The 16915-nt window shown below is 38.5% G+C and overlaps 2 protein-coding genes across 2 annotated transcripts; both read left to right on the forward strand.

The window, feature by feature from the left end:
- Window positions 1-7250: 7250 nt before the first annotated feature.
- LOC116213911 (protein DETOXIFICATION 33-like) lies at window positions 7251-10766 on the forward strand. Its single transcript, XM_031549052.1, has 9 exons — window positions 7251-7702; window positions 8056-8251; window positions 8659-9004; window positions 9183-9269; window positions 9422-9478; window positions 9595-9833; window positions 9948-10066; window positions 10179-10265; window positions 10369-10766. The coding sequence occupies exons 1-9, from the start codon at window positions 7424-7426 to the stop codon at window positions 10420-10422; spliced, it is 1464 nt and encodes a 487-aa protein (XP_031404912.1). The 5' UTR covers window positions 7251-7423; the 3' UTR covers window positions 10423-10766.
- Window positions 10767-11297: 531 nt separating this feature from the next.
- Window positions 11298-15169, forward strand: LOC116213912. The gene is made up of 6 exons (XM_031549054.1): window positions 11298-11926; window positions 12971-13188; window positions 13326-13502; window positions 13588-13743; window positions 14000-14276; window positions 14609-15169. Exons 1-6 carry the CDS (start codon window positions 11554-11556, stop codon window positions 14845-14847), a joined length of 1440 nt encoding a protein of 479 aa, XP_031404914.1. The 5' UTR covers window positions 11298-11553; the 3' UTR covers window positions 14848-15169.
- Window positions 15170-16915: the final 1746 nt, after the last annotated feature.

Below are 16915 nucleotides of genomic sequence, written 5' to 3' on the forward strand. Positions count from 1 at the left end.
AATTATTATATTACGATTGTGGAATTTGCATATTATCTATATAAAGATAAAATATATATTATATTATTACCAACATTACCAGCAATCTAATATATTTATGAAACACAACAATTTACATTTTAGCTTACGATTCAGACAAAATAATTTCAAAGTTAAATTTTTTTCCATCTATTTTTTTTTTCATAATCTGACAGTTCTTGAACCAAACGCCCTTGGAAAAAGAAAAAAAAAAGAGACAGAACATTCTGATTCCAGGCGAAGCATACCGCAATCTTTTCTTGATATTATACTAAAGTTTGTCTGGTCTTTCTTTATTCTTTTTCATGTCTTTCATGATTTCTTTTTCCTTTTTCAGCCAAAAGGAAAATCAAGAAAGACCTTCCGCAATACATTTCTTGTGCAATACATACGTTTGCTTGCAGAGAGAGAACTGAAACAGAGCATCTGATGCATCGATGGCAAAATCATGAAACATGAATTAGTGCCATACCGAGAATATCATTTTGACCCCTTTTCTTTTCCTAAATTGGTCATATCATGGTGGAGATGCACTCTTGCTGTCGTCTCGTGTAAAATTAGATTCGTAAAAATGGTGAAACCGGGATGAAAATTATTCAATATCTAGATGGGTTCCCCGCCGAACCAATGGTTAGAATAAATCGGCCATTATACATAAAGTCATCATGATACTATTTAGATCGTCATATATTCTCAAAACTAATCTTATTTATATTAGACTTCTGTGCCGCAATGTGTACTCCAGACTAACCCAATTCGAGTAGAGTCAACCCACTAAGGATAAATGTATATGACATTGCACAGAAAATCTACAAAAACATTTCAAGACAGACCCAGAACTTGAAATTGATGAAAGGAAACAAAATAAACTCATGAAATATCAACAAATATCAATCCGTAGATCTACCAAAAAAAAAGTATCAATTTATTGTATTAACCTCATAAACCCCCTATGTAATCGGGAAAAAAATGTAGTTCCTCAAATTTTAACATCATATGTCTTAAAAATTTTTGTATATGAAATTAATCATCGGGCCGAAAGATTACGAGGTTGTCCAAATTAACTATTACCGATGATGATTTAGAAGGAAAGATCATGCCTTTTCTATCCAAAATGGCTTTCTTTTATCTCATTTCACATGACTTCAATCCAAAGTCTCCATCAAAGAATCGTGGCCGAAAGATGAAAAGGCACAAAAAGTTTGATGCCCAAAAACCAAAAAGTGGCAAAAAAAGAAGGAAAAATAGTGACAAAAATAATAGTCCTTTTATTTTGTTATCATGACTATGGCATAAAAATTCTTTTTAGAAATTCGAAGCAACTTCTATTATAATAAATCATACCCATAATAATATCTCTACCAATCATCAATCAATTTATTTGAATTATAATCCACATTCTCTTACATATTAGTCATGATGATTCTACTAACTGGAAAATTAGAGTTTTTGCCCAAACTAGATCTATTTTTGAAACTATTTCTCATTGTAGACTCCCTCATAAATTATTTATGACAATAGACTTATACTATCTTTCATTTATTCTTAGAGACGCTAAAACTTTTTCATTGTTTAATTTTAAGCCCCTTTCTAAAAGTTGAAGCATGGAAAGTTAAAAAAGAAAGGAAAGATCAATCCATTCGTGATGGTAGTGATCGATGTTCGGATGGGATCCCTAGATGTGTAAAAAGACCAAAAACTCAAACTATACCGCCGAACCGAGTCGAATAAAAAAGAATCAAAATATTCAAATTGGTTAACAAGTTTAATTCAAAACGACATTTTAGCAAAAAAAAAAGGTTCAATTAATGACTTATTATATTCACTTCGCTGAGATGCGATTCATTGAACCAAAAGGCTTTGGTCAAGATTATTATTATTTTTAAATAGAAATACTAAAATAATTAAAATAAAGCCTGACTTTCATTTTAAATAAATTTTTTAAAAATTAAAAAATAAATCAATAAAACACTATTATCCTCTAAAAATGACTTTAATTTAAAATTTGACCCGTAAAAATTGCATCTTATCAAGTGAAACCTGTTTATTTTTATCCAGTTTTTAATATTCTTTTAAAAATCTAAAAAATCGATTAACCGAATGGAAGAATCGGTTATGTTTTGCTTGGTTTTCCTCATAAGCTTATTATAGTTTGGGCTTATACCCCGAAACTAATTGAATTATATTTTCGTTTCGGCACGATTCTTCAAAATAAATCGAACTATGCCCACTTCTAGGTGCCTCCACCACCCCTCTCTCCGTTTGTTCTATCATGTCTCCTTTTAGTTTATTGTAACTTTTCATTCTCTTACATTTAGGAAAGGGACGTAAAATGAAATGATGAAAAAAATTCGGGGACTCTAGAAGTAAATGAAATGTAGTATAAGTCTATTATGTGAAATAGTTTGTAAAGAAATCTATTGTAGGAAATAGTTTCAAAAGTGGATCTAATTTGGGCCAAAACTAGGATAATTATTTCATTTATTCTCAATATCTATATTTATCAGTTACCGTTGCTTTATGTGTTATGTAAGACAAAATTTTAGATAATCCTACATTAAATGACATGGTGAGAAAGAATCAATCAGAATTCTTTAATGAAGAATAATTATGATAATTATCCAAATGATTAACACCAAATCCCTATCCTCATGCAATTTGATTAGTGATTTCTCGTACCATGTGGCAAGGTAAGCTCACCAAATAACTTGTCAATTTCTAATACCACAGCTTATTCATTTGTTTACACGATTTGACTGATATTGATCCATCGATGTGACTAAACATTAGAAAACTAAGTACACTATCTGATTAAAAATATTCTATGAGTTAATTTGACATATATAATTAGGATCGACAATCAACGGGTGTCATCGATGCGCGAATCTATTACATGTCATGAAGTTCTAATATATAAAAAGGGTGAATGGTACATAAAGAAACTAAGGCGGCCCCTCTCTTATATAGAACCATCGGCAGTGGGCACAGATGAAATGTGTGACTGCAAAGTAAGTCCTAAATTAAACGTCCCGTGCGCACGAAGATACTGCATATTAATTCGAGTGGAAGAATAGTATCAAGTAATCTTGTGGCAATGGAAGATGATACGCATGCATCATCTCTCATGAAGTAATATTATTTTGTCTGTCATTATTGATATCATTGTATATGCCTCTTCTAGTGAACGACTAGCTGGCAACTGAGATTTCTTGTGGGTTTCTGTTCAGGTTATTAGTAATCTTGATTGAGTTTGTCTTTGTCATGTCTCAAGGCATTGCCTGTCTCGAGGGAAGTCATTTTCGAAGTTTTCTATATTTGGTCACGGTAAAGCTACCAATTCGGCGCAAATGATTTTGGGTTGACAACGATCGCGTATCCAATGTTTAGATGATTACCTACCCTCTGAATTGGCTTTTACCTTTTTTCATAAAGAAACATAATTTCTTACTGGAACAACCTGTTTAATAAAATTGCCACCGCCTAAAATGGTGAGGCAGCAACCGTCGCCACCGTTGGCCGCCTAGCTATCTTCTGGTTCCAATGGGCGTCGATCGGACGGCCTGTATCGGCTTTCCGGGCCGAAGACTTCCTAGTTTCGGCCAGCTGAGGTTGTTTGGGGCCTGCATATACATGTTTGGAAAAAGAAGCCCATGCTGTCCTTAACGTTAACCCGGCCCATGATGTCCTTAACGGCAGGTTAATGTTAACGTAAGGCTTCAATGTTTCTTTTTTTTTTTTTTTTTTTTTAAATTCTGTTTTTGTCTTTATTTTGTTATGAACCATTTTTCCCACTACGAGAGAGGTGTAAAGCCATAGATGGAGAAATAAATAGGCATGAAATCGAACCCAGTTCCAGAGCAAAACATGTGCCGTTGTATTCTTCCCATTTTTGCATCTTCCAATTAACTTTAAATTTTTATATACAATATCACATACGGATCCAGAGTTTCAACTTAGGAGAGACGAAATTCTCAAAAAAATGAATATAAAAGTACTTTTTATTAGTTAGGATGGACGAATGCAATAAATTTTATCATAATTTTAAAAATAATATATAAATTTTCTTAAAACGTCACAATTTTAAGAGGGACAATTGCTCCTCGGCCTTTTGGTCCATTTCAATATTGGATAAACTATATATAAGTTGTACAAAGTCAAGAAAATAGCCTCTTCTAAGGAGGAGTATATTCCTTTTTGTTTTCACGCACATCATTTTGTTAATTGGAACGCGCACGAACCACACACGTAGTAAGAGCTTAACACGCACATATCACCACAATTATGCATCCCGATCGATTAATAAACCTAATTCTCGTGATGACGGGAGAGGAAATACAAAACAATTTGGGGCGCGACTAGTTTGGTAAAGAAAGCGGCATGATCGGGGACATAGAATAATAAAATGAACTTTTAGTTTGAGTCATAGACCCCGACACTCCATCCATTTGTTAAGACTTCTAACCGAAATGGGAAATGGCCATTGGTCGTCCCATATGTGTACTTATCTACCGTTCCTCTCCTTCCCCCACCGAAAATTTTAGCTCGCCTCCCCAGCAAACATTATTTTAGAGAAAAACAATTAAACGAATTTATTTAATACATGTTCCCTAAATTTCTGGTACCCTTTTTTTTTTTCGGGTTGAAAATTTCTGGTACATGGGAAAAGAATATCTCAAGCAGTTTCCACAATAAATAAATAAATAAATAAATAAACGACAGAAAATATCCATTCGCTATTGACTAAGGATTGCGACATCGACAAAGTTCGACACACACGTTGGGAGGAAAACACTCGCGCGGATTGAATAGCGAAGTGATCATTGCTCATATATCACTAGGATTAACTCTATGATTTCTATCGTCACGGTTTCGAATTCGGGAAATTACTCTTCATGGACATCTTTAGGATCCTCTAGTACCCCGCCTCTATTTTCATGATGGTTAGTCTTTACATAAGCTTCGGCCTCCTTTTTTTCCTTAGCTATATATGATGATGCTTCCCGGTTCATATCTCTATTATCCACACGAACAGATATGGGGCAACCTATTAAATAGGTTCCGCAAGTAGCCCAATAAAAGTTTTCTTTACCAAAATATAAGGATAATTCGAACTTTAGTTTCACCAAGGAAATGATGCCATTTATATGGGACTAATCCTATAGGGTTGATTTTCTTTTTTTAATAGTTTTAAGCCTCGGCCTCCTCATCTACCGAAAAAGAAAGAAAAAAGGGGAATGGATGGTTCATTGGAGATTGCTGTACTAACTGATCAGCTCACTTCCTTTTGGTAAGTTTGGTGTGCGGCCACCACACCAATAGAATCTGTAGTGTTGAATTTAATGCACGTAGATATTTCCTAACAATTCTAACAACGTGCAGTAATACGACCTTTGATTAATTATTATGTGTTCTTTTTGTTTTTTTTTTCTTTGTCCCAGCGATGATTTCCTATTTATTATAATCATCTTTAAACCACTCGATGGTCGGAACTAACATCAATCGATTCTGAGAGCAACCCCTTAATCGTGATGACAATATCGAACGGTACCTAGCTATTGACGAGCAAATCTTGGATTATGCATGTCTACATAATTTGAGTTAAGTTTCCAGAGGTCGACACATTCCTAATCGTTTTAGAATCAATCAATTCATCAGTGGGTATCATCGAGACCCTGGGAAATCAGAAACGTCATTGTATATGCACCTAAAAGATTATTGCTCTTGTTAGGGATGATTACGTATGTACTATTGTAATATATTTTCATTTTTAGGCCACAGTTTCTTTGCACGACTAGGGTTTTTTTTTTCGACATTGGATTAGTATGAAGTTCATCAGAAGTAATGATCTGACGATTAAGAAGGACCGCGCGAACCATCTAGCGGGGCCGTATCCTCGTACGGCATGAGACGAAGTCAAAGAGGTCAAAGGAAATCATGTTTTGTTTCTAATAATTAAATTGTGGACTATAATAAGAGGCTTGGATTTATTGGACTTACCGGTGTAATTAATCTTGGCAACTAACTTCATTGACGTGACCGCGAGGGCTCGGTTGGACTTTCGGCCTTCAACGGCAAAACTGCGACGTGGGAAAGTAGGAACCGCCAGAAGCTCGACTCCATCGAATAAACATTCTATCATTGTCGGTCTTCGTTTTGTTTCAATCGTACTCTGGCTTCTAGCTTCGGCCCCGTTTATTTATCGAAAAAAAATATAAAAATTAGCATATAGTATTGCACATGAAAATCATGTTCATTCGAACCGATAAATCAAGCATCGGGTATGGGACGAGAATGCGGCGGAGAAATATTGTTGCTCGTACTTGGGACTAGCTAGTAGAGATGTCCGTTTGATTTTATTTTTAAGGGCACCAATTTTGATTGCACACAACATTTGACTCGTGCTATACACTCCAGAGTAGATTTTGAGGGAACATCATTTGAGAAAAAAGAAGATACGTACATCAATTTTGATATTCAAGATGAAATACGATTCATAAGTCACTTTTTTTTTTTCCTGAAAGCAGAAGACAGGTCCAGTTATAGTGATCGTCAAGAACTAACCTGAATGCACCAAAGACTTTAATCGTAAACCGCGACGAACACAATAATTCAATCAATTTTTCTAAAGTTCTATGTCTACTTTGTTTTTACATTATGTTCTCGACGCGATATATTTTCCGACCTATATCATATCTCACCGAATAGGTATCAAACTACGCAAAGAATTTCATGGGGTCCTACATGAATTGCGAATGACAGCTGACCAGGCGCATCGCATGGTGCTGAAATATGGGGGCAGATCAATTTGGTGAACATTTTGTCCTTGAACTGGTAACTGGATGATGTTTGTTTTCTCTTTTCTGTTAAAGATTCGGCCACTATTTTATTTTATATGCACTTTAATATCCGAAAATTTAAATCAGTCCTTAAAAAGTTAAGCTCTACGAGCATGAATTTTTCTCAGACTCAAACTCGAGACCTTAGAAAAAATAGTATCGAATTGCATGAACTAATCGAGCTGATGATTCGGACAATAAATTAAGGGTACAAAATAGTGCATCTGTCAATCTAAGCAAAATTCAGCCATCTCAGAGTCTTCTTCTTCCCATGTCCCCAACTGCAACGAACCTTCAACCAGCCCAATACATTGGCCATCAATTCACCTACCCGGTCGGGCCGTCGGACAAAGAACCACAGCTCCCTCCTAATTAAAAAGCAAAGCAACATTTTCAATTTCAACCCCAAAAAAACAACGACAAAACCCCTCCTTAAATCCCAACACCTCCCCTTCATAAATACATACATACAAACCTCCTCGTACACCTTAGACCTCCATTGCTATCCTCCACATAAGAGAAGGCCCGAAGGAGGAGAAGCCAGTTTTCGTGGTGGTGGTTCGGGTGCGATGGGGATTGAGACGCCACTTCTGAACAATAGCAACAACCACAGCAATGGGGACCTCCACGATGTCGGGGAGTCGAAGAAGTTGGGGAGCGTAGTCAGGGAGTTCGGGATCGAGTCCAAGAGGCTCTGGAAGCTCGCCGGCCCCGCCATCTTCACCTCCATCTGCCAGTACTCCCTCGGCGCCCTAACCCAGACCTATGCCGGGCTTGTCGGAGAGATTGAGCTCGCTGCTGTGTCTGTCGAGAACTCTGTCATTGCCGGTCTCGCCTTTGGTGTCATGGTAAGCTGTTTACTAAAAGCTTTCTTATGTAACTAGTTAGAAATGCCAGAATATAGTTTTGCATAGTTAGAACAATGTAGGGCAGGGACCTACCTGCTTTGTTCTGCCCAATTCACTGACAAACCCAGATAGGAGGAATATGAATCCATAACCAAGGAAACTGAATCCCTTCAAATAGGCCCATAGAGTAAGACTTCTTGTGTCATAGTATACTGACGGACCATTGATTTGGTTTCGATAAACCGGGCTGATCGCGCTATCATCTAGTTGCACGGGGAGAAGGAGGGTACTTATATTGCTCGAGTTTTAGCACCATTCATGAATGACTAATAGTGATGGTTCTGTCTGTGCAGTTGGGAATGGGAAGTGCACTGGAGACGTTATGTGGGCAGGCGTACGGTGCCGGAAGGCTCAGGATGCTCGGTATCTACATGCAGAGATCGTGGGTCATTCTGTTGACCACCGCCTGCCTCCTGGTCCCTATCTACGTCTTCGCTCCTCCTATCCTGGAGCTCATCGGGGAGACCACCGAAATTTCCGAAGCTGCTGGTCAGTACATGTTTCAATATGCTTGGCACATATAAATCCTAAAATCTATGGTCTATATGATACATGGCGTGGCCGAAAAATCCATTAAACCGTTTTTACATCATCTCAAGCACCGGGTTGACAATCATTAATGGGCCTTAAGGCCCGTAGAAGGCCTTCAATTATGGGCCGTTAGGCCCAATTTAAAAGGCCCTTTGAATGTTTTGACTACTCATATTACCAGGACAAGGCTAATTTCGTTTCAGCCCTTGTAGTTTACCGACTGTCTCAAATTGACCCCTGTATTTTGGTCTGCTCTAACTGGACATTCACGTGTCAATTACAACTGCAGATTTCTCAGCCCATCTTGCTAGTTACATTACTCCTCCTATGTATTGTTACCAGTGACTCGGCTTTTCACTGTGCAGGAAGATTCGCATTATGGATGCTTCCGCAGCTATTCGCGTACGCCCTCAACTTCCCCATACAGAAGTTCTTGCAGTCGCAGAGGAAGGTCATGGTGATGGCGTGGATCTCGGCGATCGTGCTGGTGTTCCATGCCGTCTTCAGCTGGCTGTTCATACTGAAGCTCGGGTATGGACTGGTGGGAGCGGCCGTCATGCTCAACACCTCATGGTGGCTCATCATCATTGGCCAGCTCCTCTACATCTTCATCACCAAATCGGATGGCGCCTGGAGCGGCTTCTCTTGGCTGGCCTTTGCTGACTTGTGGGGCTTCGTCAAGCTCTCCCTGGCCTCTGCAGTCATGTTATGGTAAGATATGATTACCCAATCAGTACTGCAAAAATTAAGAACTGATTCTTTTTCGGTTATGTCAGAAGGGAATGCAATTCCATCGCTACATAATTTTCGTGTTAACTGTTTTGTCAGCTTTGATATTGATGATATTTTTCGGTTTTTCGTTTAATCTATTTTCTGTGGTTTATTACAGCTTGGAATTCTGGTACTTGATGATATTGGTGGTGATCACGGGACGCCTCCCAAACCCTCTGATACCGGTTGATGCCATCTCTATTTGGTAAGATGCTCCCTCATGTTTGGTCTATTTGGAGATGTTTTCTAACACTTTGGACTCAGCCGGACGAGACATTTCGGTTTTCTTCTTTTTTTATCAACTATGGAGCTGCCCAATTTTCGAAGGCTAATGACTTAATCTTTCCTGTTATGCAGCATGAACATACAAGGATGGGATGCGATGATTGCACTCGGATTCAATGCTGCAATCAGGTGAGACTCTTCTCGTCCTGCGCAATTCTCCAAAAGTTAAAGCATTCGTGAATTCTCTTGTCCAATCGAGGAACAGATAATTTATACGCCAAAACTGACCTTGTACATCTTAACAGTGTGAGGGTGTCAAATGAGCTTGGAGCCGGCAATGCCCGACTGGCTAAGTTCGCAGTGGCAGTCGTCTCGGTGACCTCTGTAACCATCGGAGTTATCTGCATGTGTGTCGTCTTCGGCACAAGAGACATCTTCCCGTACCTCTTCACGAGCAGCGATGCCGTTGCCGCAGAAACAACTAAACTTGCCATCTTGCTAGGGGTCACTGTGCTCCTGAACAGTCTCCAGCCCGTCCTATCTGGTAAGTATCCCAAACAATGCATTACATTTCAGTCACAAGCGGTTCTATCGCAAAACTCAGGACCGTGTCAGTTTCTTTCATTGTAAAAGCTCCTCTGGGTTTTGATTCGTGAAGGTGTCGCTGTTGGAGCTGGGTGGCAATGGCTTGTTGCATACATCAACATCGGGTGCTACTACATCGTGGGGTTGCCTGCTGGTATCCTCCTTGGTTTCACATTCGGTTTTGGGGTCATGGTTAGTAACTTACACATGTTTCATTCGCTTGATAGGATAAATCGTTACCTTATTGAGCTCATTCGATCTTTTTCATCCTTAAATCTGAATTTCCAAACGTGTGGGATTGCAGGGTATTTGGTCGGGCATGATTGGAGGCATCTGTCTGCAGACATTGATCTTGATCGTCGTCACCTCGATAACCAACTGGAGGAGAGAAGTAAGTAGCTCTCTTACTCTTTTCTATTTGTTGTCGGGATTTTCGGCCTAAACGTATTCTAAGCAAGTTTAATTTACCATTTCCTTCATGGCTGAATTTCCAGGCCGAGGAAGCAGGAGACAGAGTGAAGAGATGGGGAGGATCGTTAGACCAGTGATCACCCGAAGGCCAGCGGTGCAAAGATTACTTAGTTAGAGATAGCAGTGAAGCGCCATTTCATTTCCCGGATCATGTCGACAACGCCAAGAGCAAGACGTTTCATAAAGTATCTCGATTTTTGATGGCCTGCTGGGTGACTTTTCGAAATGTAGAAGGTTGAGCCGATAGTGACATTATTTCGAGTCGTAACGGGGGTGGGAATAACTGCTCTGTTGTATCTAGCCAGCACCTAGCAGCAGTGCTTTCTGCAATTTGATTTTGTTTTCCTTTCTTTGGAACTTCTATTGGATTAATGGCATTTGGAGTCTCGACTAATGTTACGGCCGGAGCAAGTTTCAAACATTCGACAGATCAACTGCAATCTTGACATCCTTGGCTCTTCTTTGCTCTCTTTCATCGCTGATAATTACTACGACCGTTGATCCATTGTCTCAGTAACCGCGTGCTGAGCGGAATGAACCATCTCTTTAGTTTCTGCCATCGGGGGAGTACGGCACGGACCACACAGACCCTTTTCTCCCATAATGTTCGAGATAGTGTTACAAGTTACCCGACTTATCAGATCAGATGGTTATTTCCCCGACTGCAAGTCCGACACCGTGCTGGCATCATGCATCACTGGTGCTCGTGAACTTGCTTACAGCCACGATCGATATGTTAACCCTGCAATATCTATAACTGAGTCGGGATTTCACCTAATGTAACAACTTTTCATTCTATCGAGACCTCGCGATAACTTTTTTGGATAGATTACACAAAAAAATAAAAAAAAAAACACACCATTCTTATGAATTTTCAGATCTAGCACAAACTTCAAATCCACCTTTTCCATTTTTTAAGACTATGGAAATCCGCCATAATCACTTTTTGAGAAGTTAATTTTAGGCATAATTTGCACTAATTTTAATAATTTGATTTGATGATGTTCGGTATCAGTAATCAGTGAACAATAATTACGGTTGAGCAATCGACCGTGAAGAAGTGGAAAAGGGAAGGAGCTCGTGCGCCATTACCGAACCCAACTGTATGCGTTAGAGTCGGAGCGATCGAGGTTTCGAATCCCTCCCAAGATCCTCAGCTCTCACTCTGCGGGCCCTTCCGACCGTTCAATTCAAGCGCTCAGCTCGCAATGTTCGGCAACAACGGCATAGCAATATCCGTCTCCGACGACGAGCCGGACGAGCTCGGCCGGATGCGGGTCCGGGTCAGGAGGAAGCGAAAGAAGCACAGCGGCCCCCGAGTCAGGGCTGAGTGGACCCGGCGGGCCAGGAGGGTGCTCGCGAAGTACTGGCTCTTCCTCGTCCTCGTCCCTGCCGCTGGGCTGCTCCTGTTCGAGGCGTCCCGGATTGGGCGGGGCTTGAGTTCCGGAGACAGTGAGGCAGAGAGCGCGAGGATGGGATCCGACTCGCGGGTCAGCAAGAAGCCTGGCGTGGAGAAGCGGCCGGAGGCAAACTTGGATCGGCTTGATCCGACCACCCATGTCGTCCGCGGTGTCAGAGAGCGTAAGCTGTTCATCTATCTGTCCTTCTATGTTGTCACGGTCTGTTTGCTTGATCGCAGTAGTAATGAATGCTACTTGAAGCTCTTCAGCTGCTGGAATTTCACTCACTCTGAACCCTCTTCTTCTGCATTGTTCATTCTGATTCTGCATTCGGGATTTTGGTTTTTCGTGGTGTCCACTGTTAGTTCGAGCATCCTTTTGTTTTGCTGTTAATTCGAGGATCATTGTTGTAATGATCGGATTGGCCATTACAGTACATTATGCTCGAGGAATTGGCTATGCAACTATATATTAGAAGGCTGTCAGATGATTAAAGTATAAGGTAGTTGTAAGTTAGCTTCGTCCGGTAAACTGCTTTGATTCTATAAATAGTCCGAGCAGATTGCTTTAGTTCTCGGGCACCTTCGGCTATTCCTCATTTCTTCCCAGTTTCTTGTTCTGTTGAAAGAGCAAACTCTTTGACAGGGCATTCATCTACTTATTTAACTTACAACTGCAAGGTTGCTATTCCTGGTGGCATAGAAGAGGTTATCTTTCGGAGTCAATCGTATAATCTTTGTAGACATATCTGCTGCAAAGGTTGCTTTTCAGAGAATTGAATCCCGTATAGAGCTTTGTGTCTGATAGTTAGATTAGAGGAGCGAAGGTGGGAACGGTGGGAAATTTTATGTAGTATTTGAACTCCTTCGTATACGTCAGGAGTATCTGATGAGAAGGGACCGGGAAGATATTCTCTTTCCTTCTCCTTGGGGGCAGACTTTTGTTTTCTGCCAATTTCGGGAATGTATTTTGTACGACTTTCCAGTGTTTCTTAATGGAATTCACTTATCTTATTATGAATGATAGGTTTCTTATGCGTTGCCATCGAAAGTCCTGTAAATGCTAGAGATAGGAGATGTATCAAAATGATTGAATCACATTGTAGCTTAAGCATGGCTCATTGGCAGTAAGATATTTGTTGGTGCACTATGCACTATAACTTAAGCATTTGATAAATTCTTGAAATTGAGGTTGCTAAATGTGTGATGCTTGTGAGTCATATCAGGGTGCTTGAAGCTCCTACCCCCAGAAGAAATTCAGCTTCTGGATATCCCTTCAACAAAAGAGTCCTCCAGTCCTATCAAAAATGTGGTATACAAGTCAGAGAATGATGCATCATATGATGATGGGAAAGTCATATTTCCGCAGCAGCAAAGTGAAGTTACGAGATTCAATCTGTTTACAGGGAATCAAACTTTTGAGCAGCGGGAAAAAAGTTTTAAGGTGCTGAGCTTTTCTTTTTGCTTCCTGTTTGCTCTAGCATCCTAGGATCATCATCTTCCTCTTTGTAAAATGGGGAAGCATGGATTAGCATATACTGGATTGTTGTTGCTCATTTCCCCCAGTTTTACTTCTTACAGGTGAATGAGATTGTTAAAGTACATTGCGGTTTTTACAGTGAAAATGGGGGATTCAAGATATCTGATGAGGATAAACATTACATGGAATCTTGCCAAGCTGTAGTAGCTACTTGTGCTTTTGGTGGTGGAGACAATCTTTATCAGCCTATTGGGATGGAGGAGTCATCTCTTAGCAAGGTCTGCACCTGTGATGCAAAGCGTGTTACTTCTGTAAACAGAGTTAGTACCTTAAAGTGCATAATGCAGTAGTGGATGGATGCAGGTTTGTTATGTTGCTTTCTGGGATACAATCACTCTCGCGACTCAAGAATCAGAGGGGCATAAAGTTGGAGAGGATCGATTTATTGGGAAGTGGCGCATTGTGGTTGTGAATGATCTCCCATTTACAGACCAAAGATTGAATGGAAAAATTCCAAAGGTACTTCATCACCCAATCAGTTACGGATTATGTTGGCTGGTTTGTAGTTTTCTGATGGTTTGAACATTATCGCTAATGATCAGATTGGGAACATGGTTTGCTGGATAGGGTGGTTATTTAAGCTATATAATGCTGTTGTGAAGAGATGATGGGATGAGGGATAAGATCCTCGCAAGGCTCATCTATATCACTTTCTGTATGTGAATTCATATCTTATGATTACTTAAGAGACTTTATCTGGTTTTGCTGTAAGCAGATGTTAGGCCACCGCCTCTTTCCTCGAGCAAAGTACTCTATATGGGTCGACTCGAAGTCTCAGTTCAGGAGGGACCCCATGGGTGTGTTGGAAGCTCTTCTCTGGCGGTCAAATTCGGTACTGGCCATTTCCGAGCATGGAGCTCGTAGCAGCGTGTATGACGAAGCTAAGGCTGTTGTCAGAAAGAACAAAGCCACCCCAGAAGAGGTTGAGGTTCAACTGACTCAGTACCGCCAGGATGGCCTTCCCGAGGATAAAAGATTTAATGGCAAAAAAGGTACTTGCAATGTTATTTCTGGATTGTGCACCTCTATAATTGAACATAAATTGCACTAACAAAGTTAACTGGCAAGGGCTTCTTGTTCTTTAATTCCCATGTTGGCATTTATGAGAGTTGTGGACAACAACTGACTTTTGTCACTGGAGATTACATATCTTGCAACAATCTTTGGGCCGACGTGGCAATTCAAAAATTGTTCTGATTATCAAGATTCAATTCTGGAGTTAAAAGTACAGTTATTCAATTTGAAGCTTCGGTTCTCATGTGTAAGAGATTCAAATATGGTGAAGTTGTTCTCTGATCATCATCCCCGTTATTGGTCTGTGTAGCTCTATCCGAAGCCTCGGTCATCGTGAGGGAGCACACACCAGTGACTAATCTGTTCATGTGCCTGTGGTTCAACGAGGTGGTCCGGTTCACTTCTCGCGACCAGCTGAGCTTCCCATACGTTCTCTGGCGGTTGAAGGTGCTGAAGAACATTAACATGTTCCCAGTCTGCACCCGCAAGGATCTCGTTAACAGCATTGGCCACATACGTAAGGCTAAGCCGTTGATAAAGACACGTTGATTCTCCTTGAAGAAGCTGATTCTTCGATCGATTCTTTCTATTCTCTTTTCGTGAACAGGTCGGCAGAGAGCATGCTAATTGGTCATATTCTTTGTAAAGGGTAACTGATGTGTAGTGAGGTGGTCTTATTTCTGTTTCAGATGCCTACTGATTGCTGGGTAAAGGAAAAAAAAGAAAGGAAAAAAAAAAAACTTAGAGCATTGTGTTCGGTGGAATCTTAAACCGTGTTTGGATTGAGGTGAAAGGAGAGGAAGAAAATATTTTCAAGGATATGATTTTTACGGAGGGTAAAGAAAATTGAGGTTATATTTTCTTTGGACCATAATTTGTGGCTAATTTAAAATTTTTGAATTTATTAAAAGGATTAAATTATTCATTTCTTTTTTAGCTAATCTCCTCCTCTTAACTAAAGGAGAGCTTTTAGAAGCTCTCCTAAGGTGTCCATGTGAAAAGAGATCAAGATTCTTTATCTTATTTTATTATTTTTTTAAACAAAGGAAAAATGAAGAATAAGTATTCTTAAAATTTACATATAAAAAAATTTATATTTTCTTCCATAATCGGAACTCAAAGAAAAATGATGAAATAAATATGATGAAAATGAAAGTAGTTAATTAGAGGGTTTCATGGGATTGTGTTAGTAGTAATAAAAGGTAAAAATGAAAGCCATAAAATTTTATAGAATTTTATGAAAATACTAAAATAAGTTTTTTATGGACAATGTAAATTAAAGAAGCTATTGCGGAGAAAATATATTTTTAAAGTATTCAAGTTAATATAGGTGATCTGTATCTATCTATCTGTACTTATATGTATTAAAAATAATTCTAATGAGTTCTTTTAAACTAACTAAATCATCTATGAGGATATAACAAGATTTTTTTTTCGGGTTTCAAATTATATATTATTTAGATAATGAATGAATGGAAATAGTACTCTAAATAATTTATTTTAAAATTTTATATTATTTTCTCAATAATTAAAAATACAAAGTAGATAATGGGTTTTAAAAATGGCCCTCTAATCTTTCTATACTGCCAATAGATATAGTTTTCCCTTATACCCGTACCACGAACACAATTCCATATAATCCTCTTATCTACTCCTTCTTTATTTTTATTATATTATTTTTTATTTTCTCATTCTTTCGTGAGTTCCAAGTTTTGAAGAAAAGTATTTATACTATCTATATCTATAAAATCTATTTATAGCACTTTATAAAAATGCTAGAATAATTTTTTTTTATGAAAATATTAATCAAAGAAGTTATTGTAAAGAATATATATATTTTAAGGTGTTGAAATTAATATATATTACATATAATAATGAAATTTTCATAAAAATTATATTTTCTTTATTTTTTTCAACATTAGTATCATGACATAGCATTTTTCGTATACTATGAGTATATAAATATATTATATGATGAAATTATATTACAAACAAAATAAGAGGCAAAAGTTATAATGATTTCGAATTTAAAATAGTCTTAAAGAGGTATAATTATTTCAGAAAGTCTATATGCGGCGAAGTGCGAATTTTTTTCCGAGTAAATTCCATGAAGGGGAGAATATTATCATTTAATTTAAAATTCTCTCGGCCCTGTGTTTACTATCATATATTCAAATAAAATAAAATAAAAATTTCTTCCTTGCCTTTCCGGCTTTTCCTTCCCTTACTAAGCATATTTAAATATATGATGATTAAAATTTTCCATCTCACCCCCTCCCTTTCCTTCCCCTCCCCCTCCATTCCTCTTTTGATTTGTAACCACAGAAAGAGTTGCAATTGCTTTCCGTTAACCTAATGAAAGGAAATACTTTTCATCCGTTGTATTCGTTATAAGAAAACCTATGAACCTAATGAAATAATACTGAAAAGTTTAGAAAAAAATTATGAAATATCTCATCGATATTGTAATTCTTCAGAAAATATTAAAAATTACAAAACTCATGAAATTTGGGTGAGCGTTGGGAAATTAGAATTATATATATATATATATATTTTATAACTAATCAATCTCATCTAAATTAATGAAAAACTCTTTATAATTGAAAATTGAAAAACC

This window comes from Punica granatum, chromosome 7 (genome assembly GCF_007655135.1).
Source record: "Punica granatum isolate Tunisia-2019 chromosome 7, ASM765513v2, whole genome shotgun sequence".
Lineage (NCBI taxonomy): Eukaryota > Viridiplantae > Streptophyta > Magnoliopsida > Myrtales > Lythraceae > Punica > Punica granatum.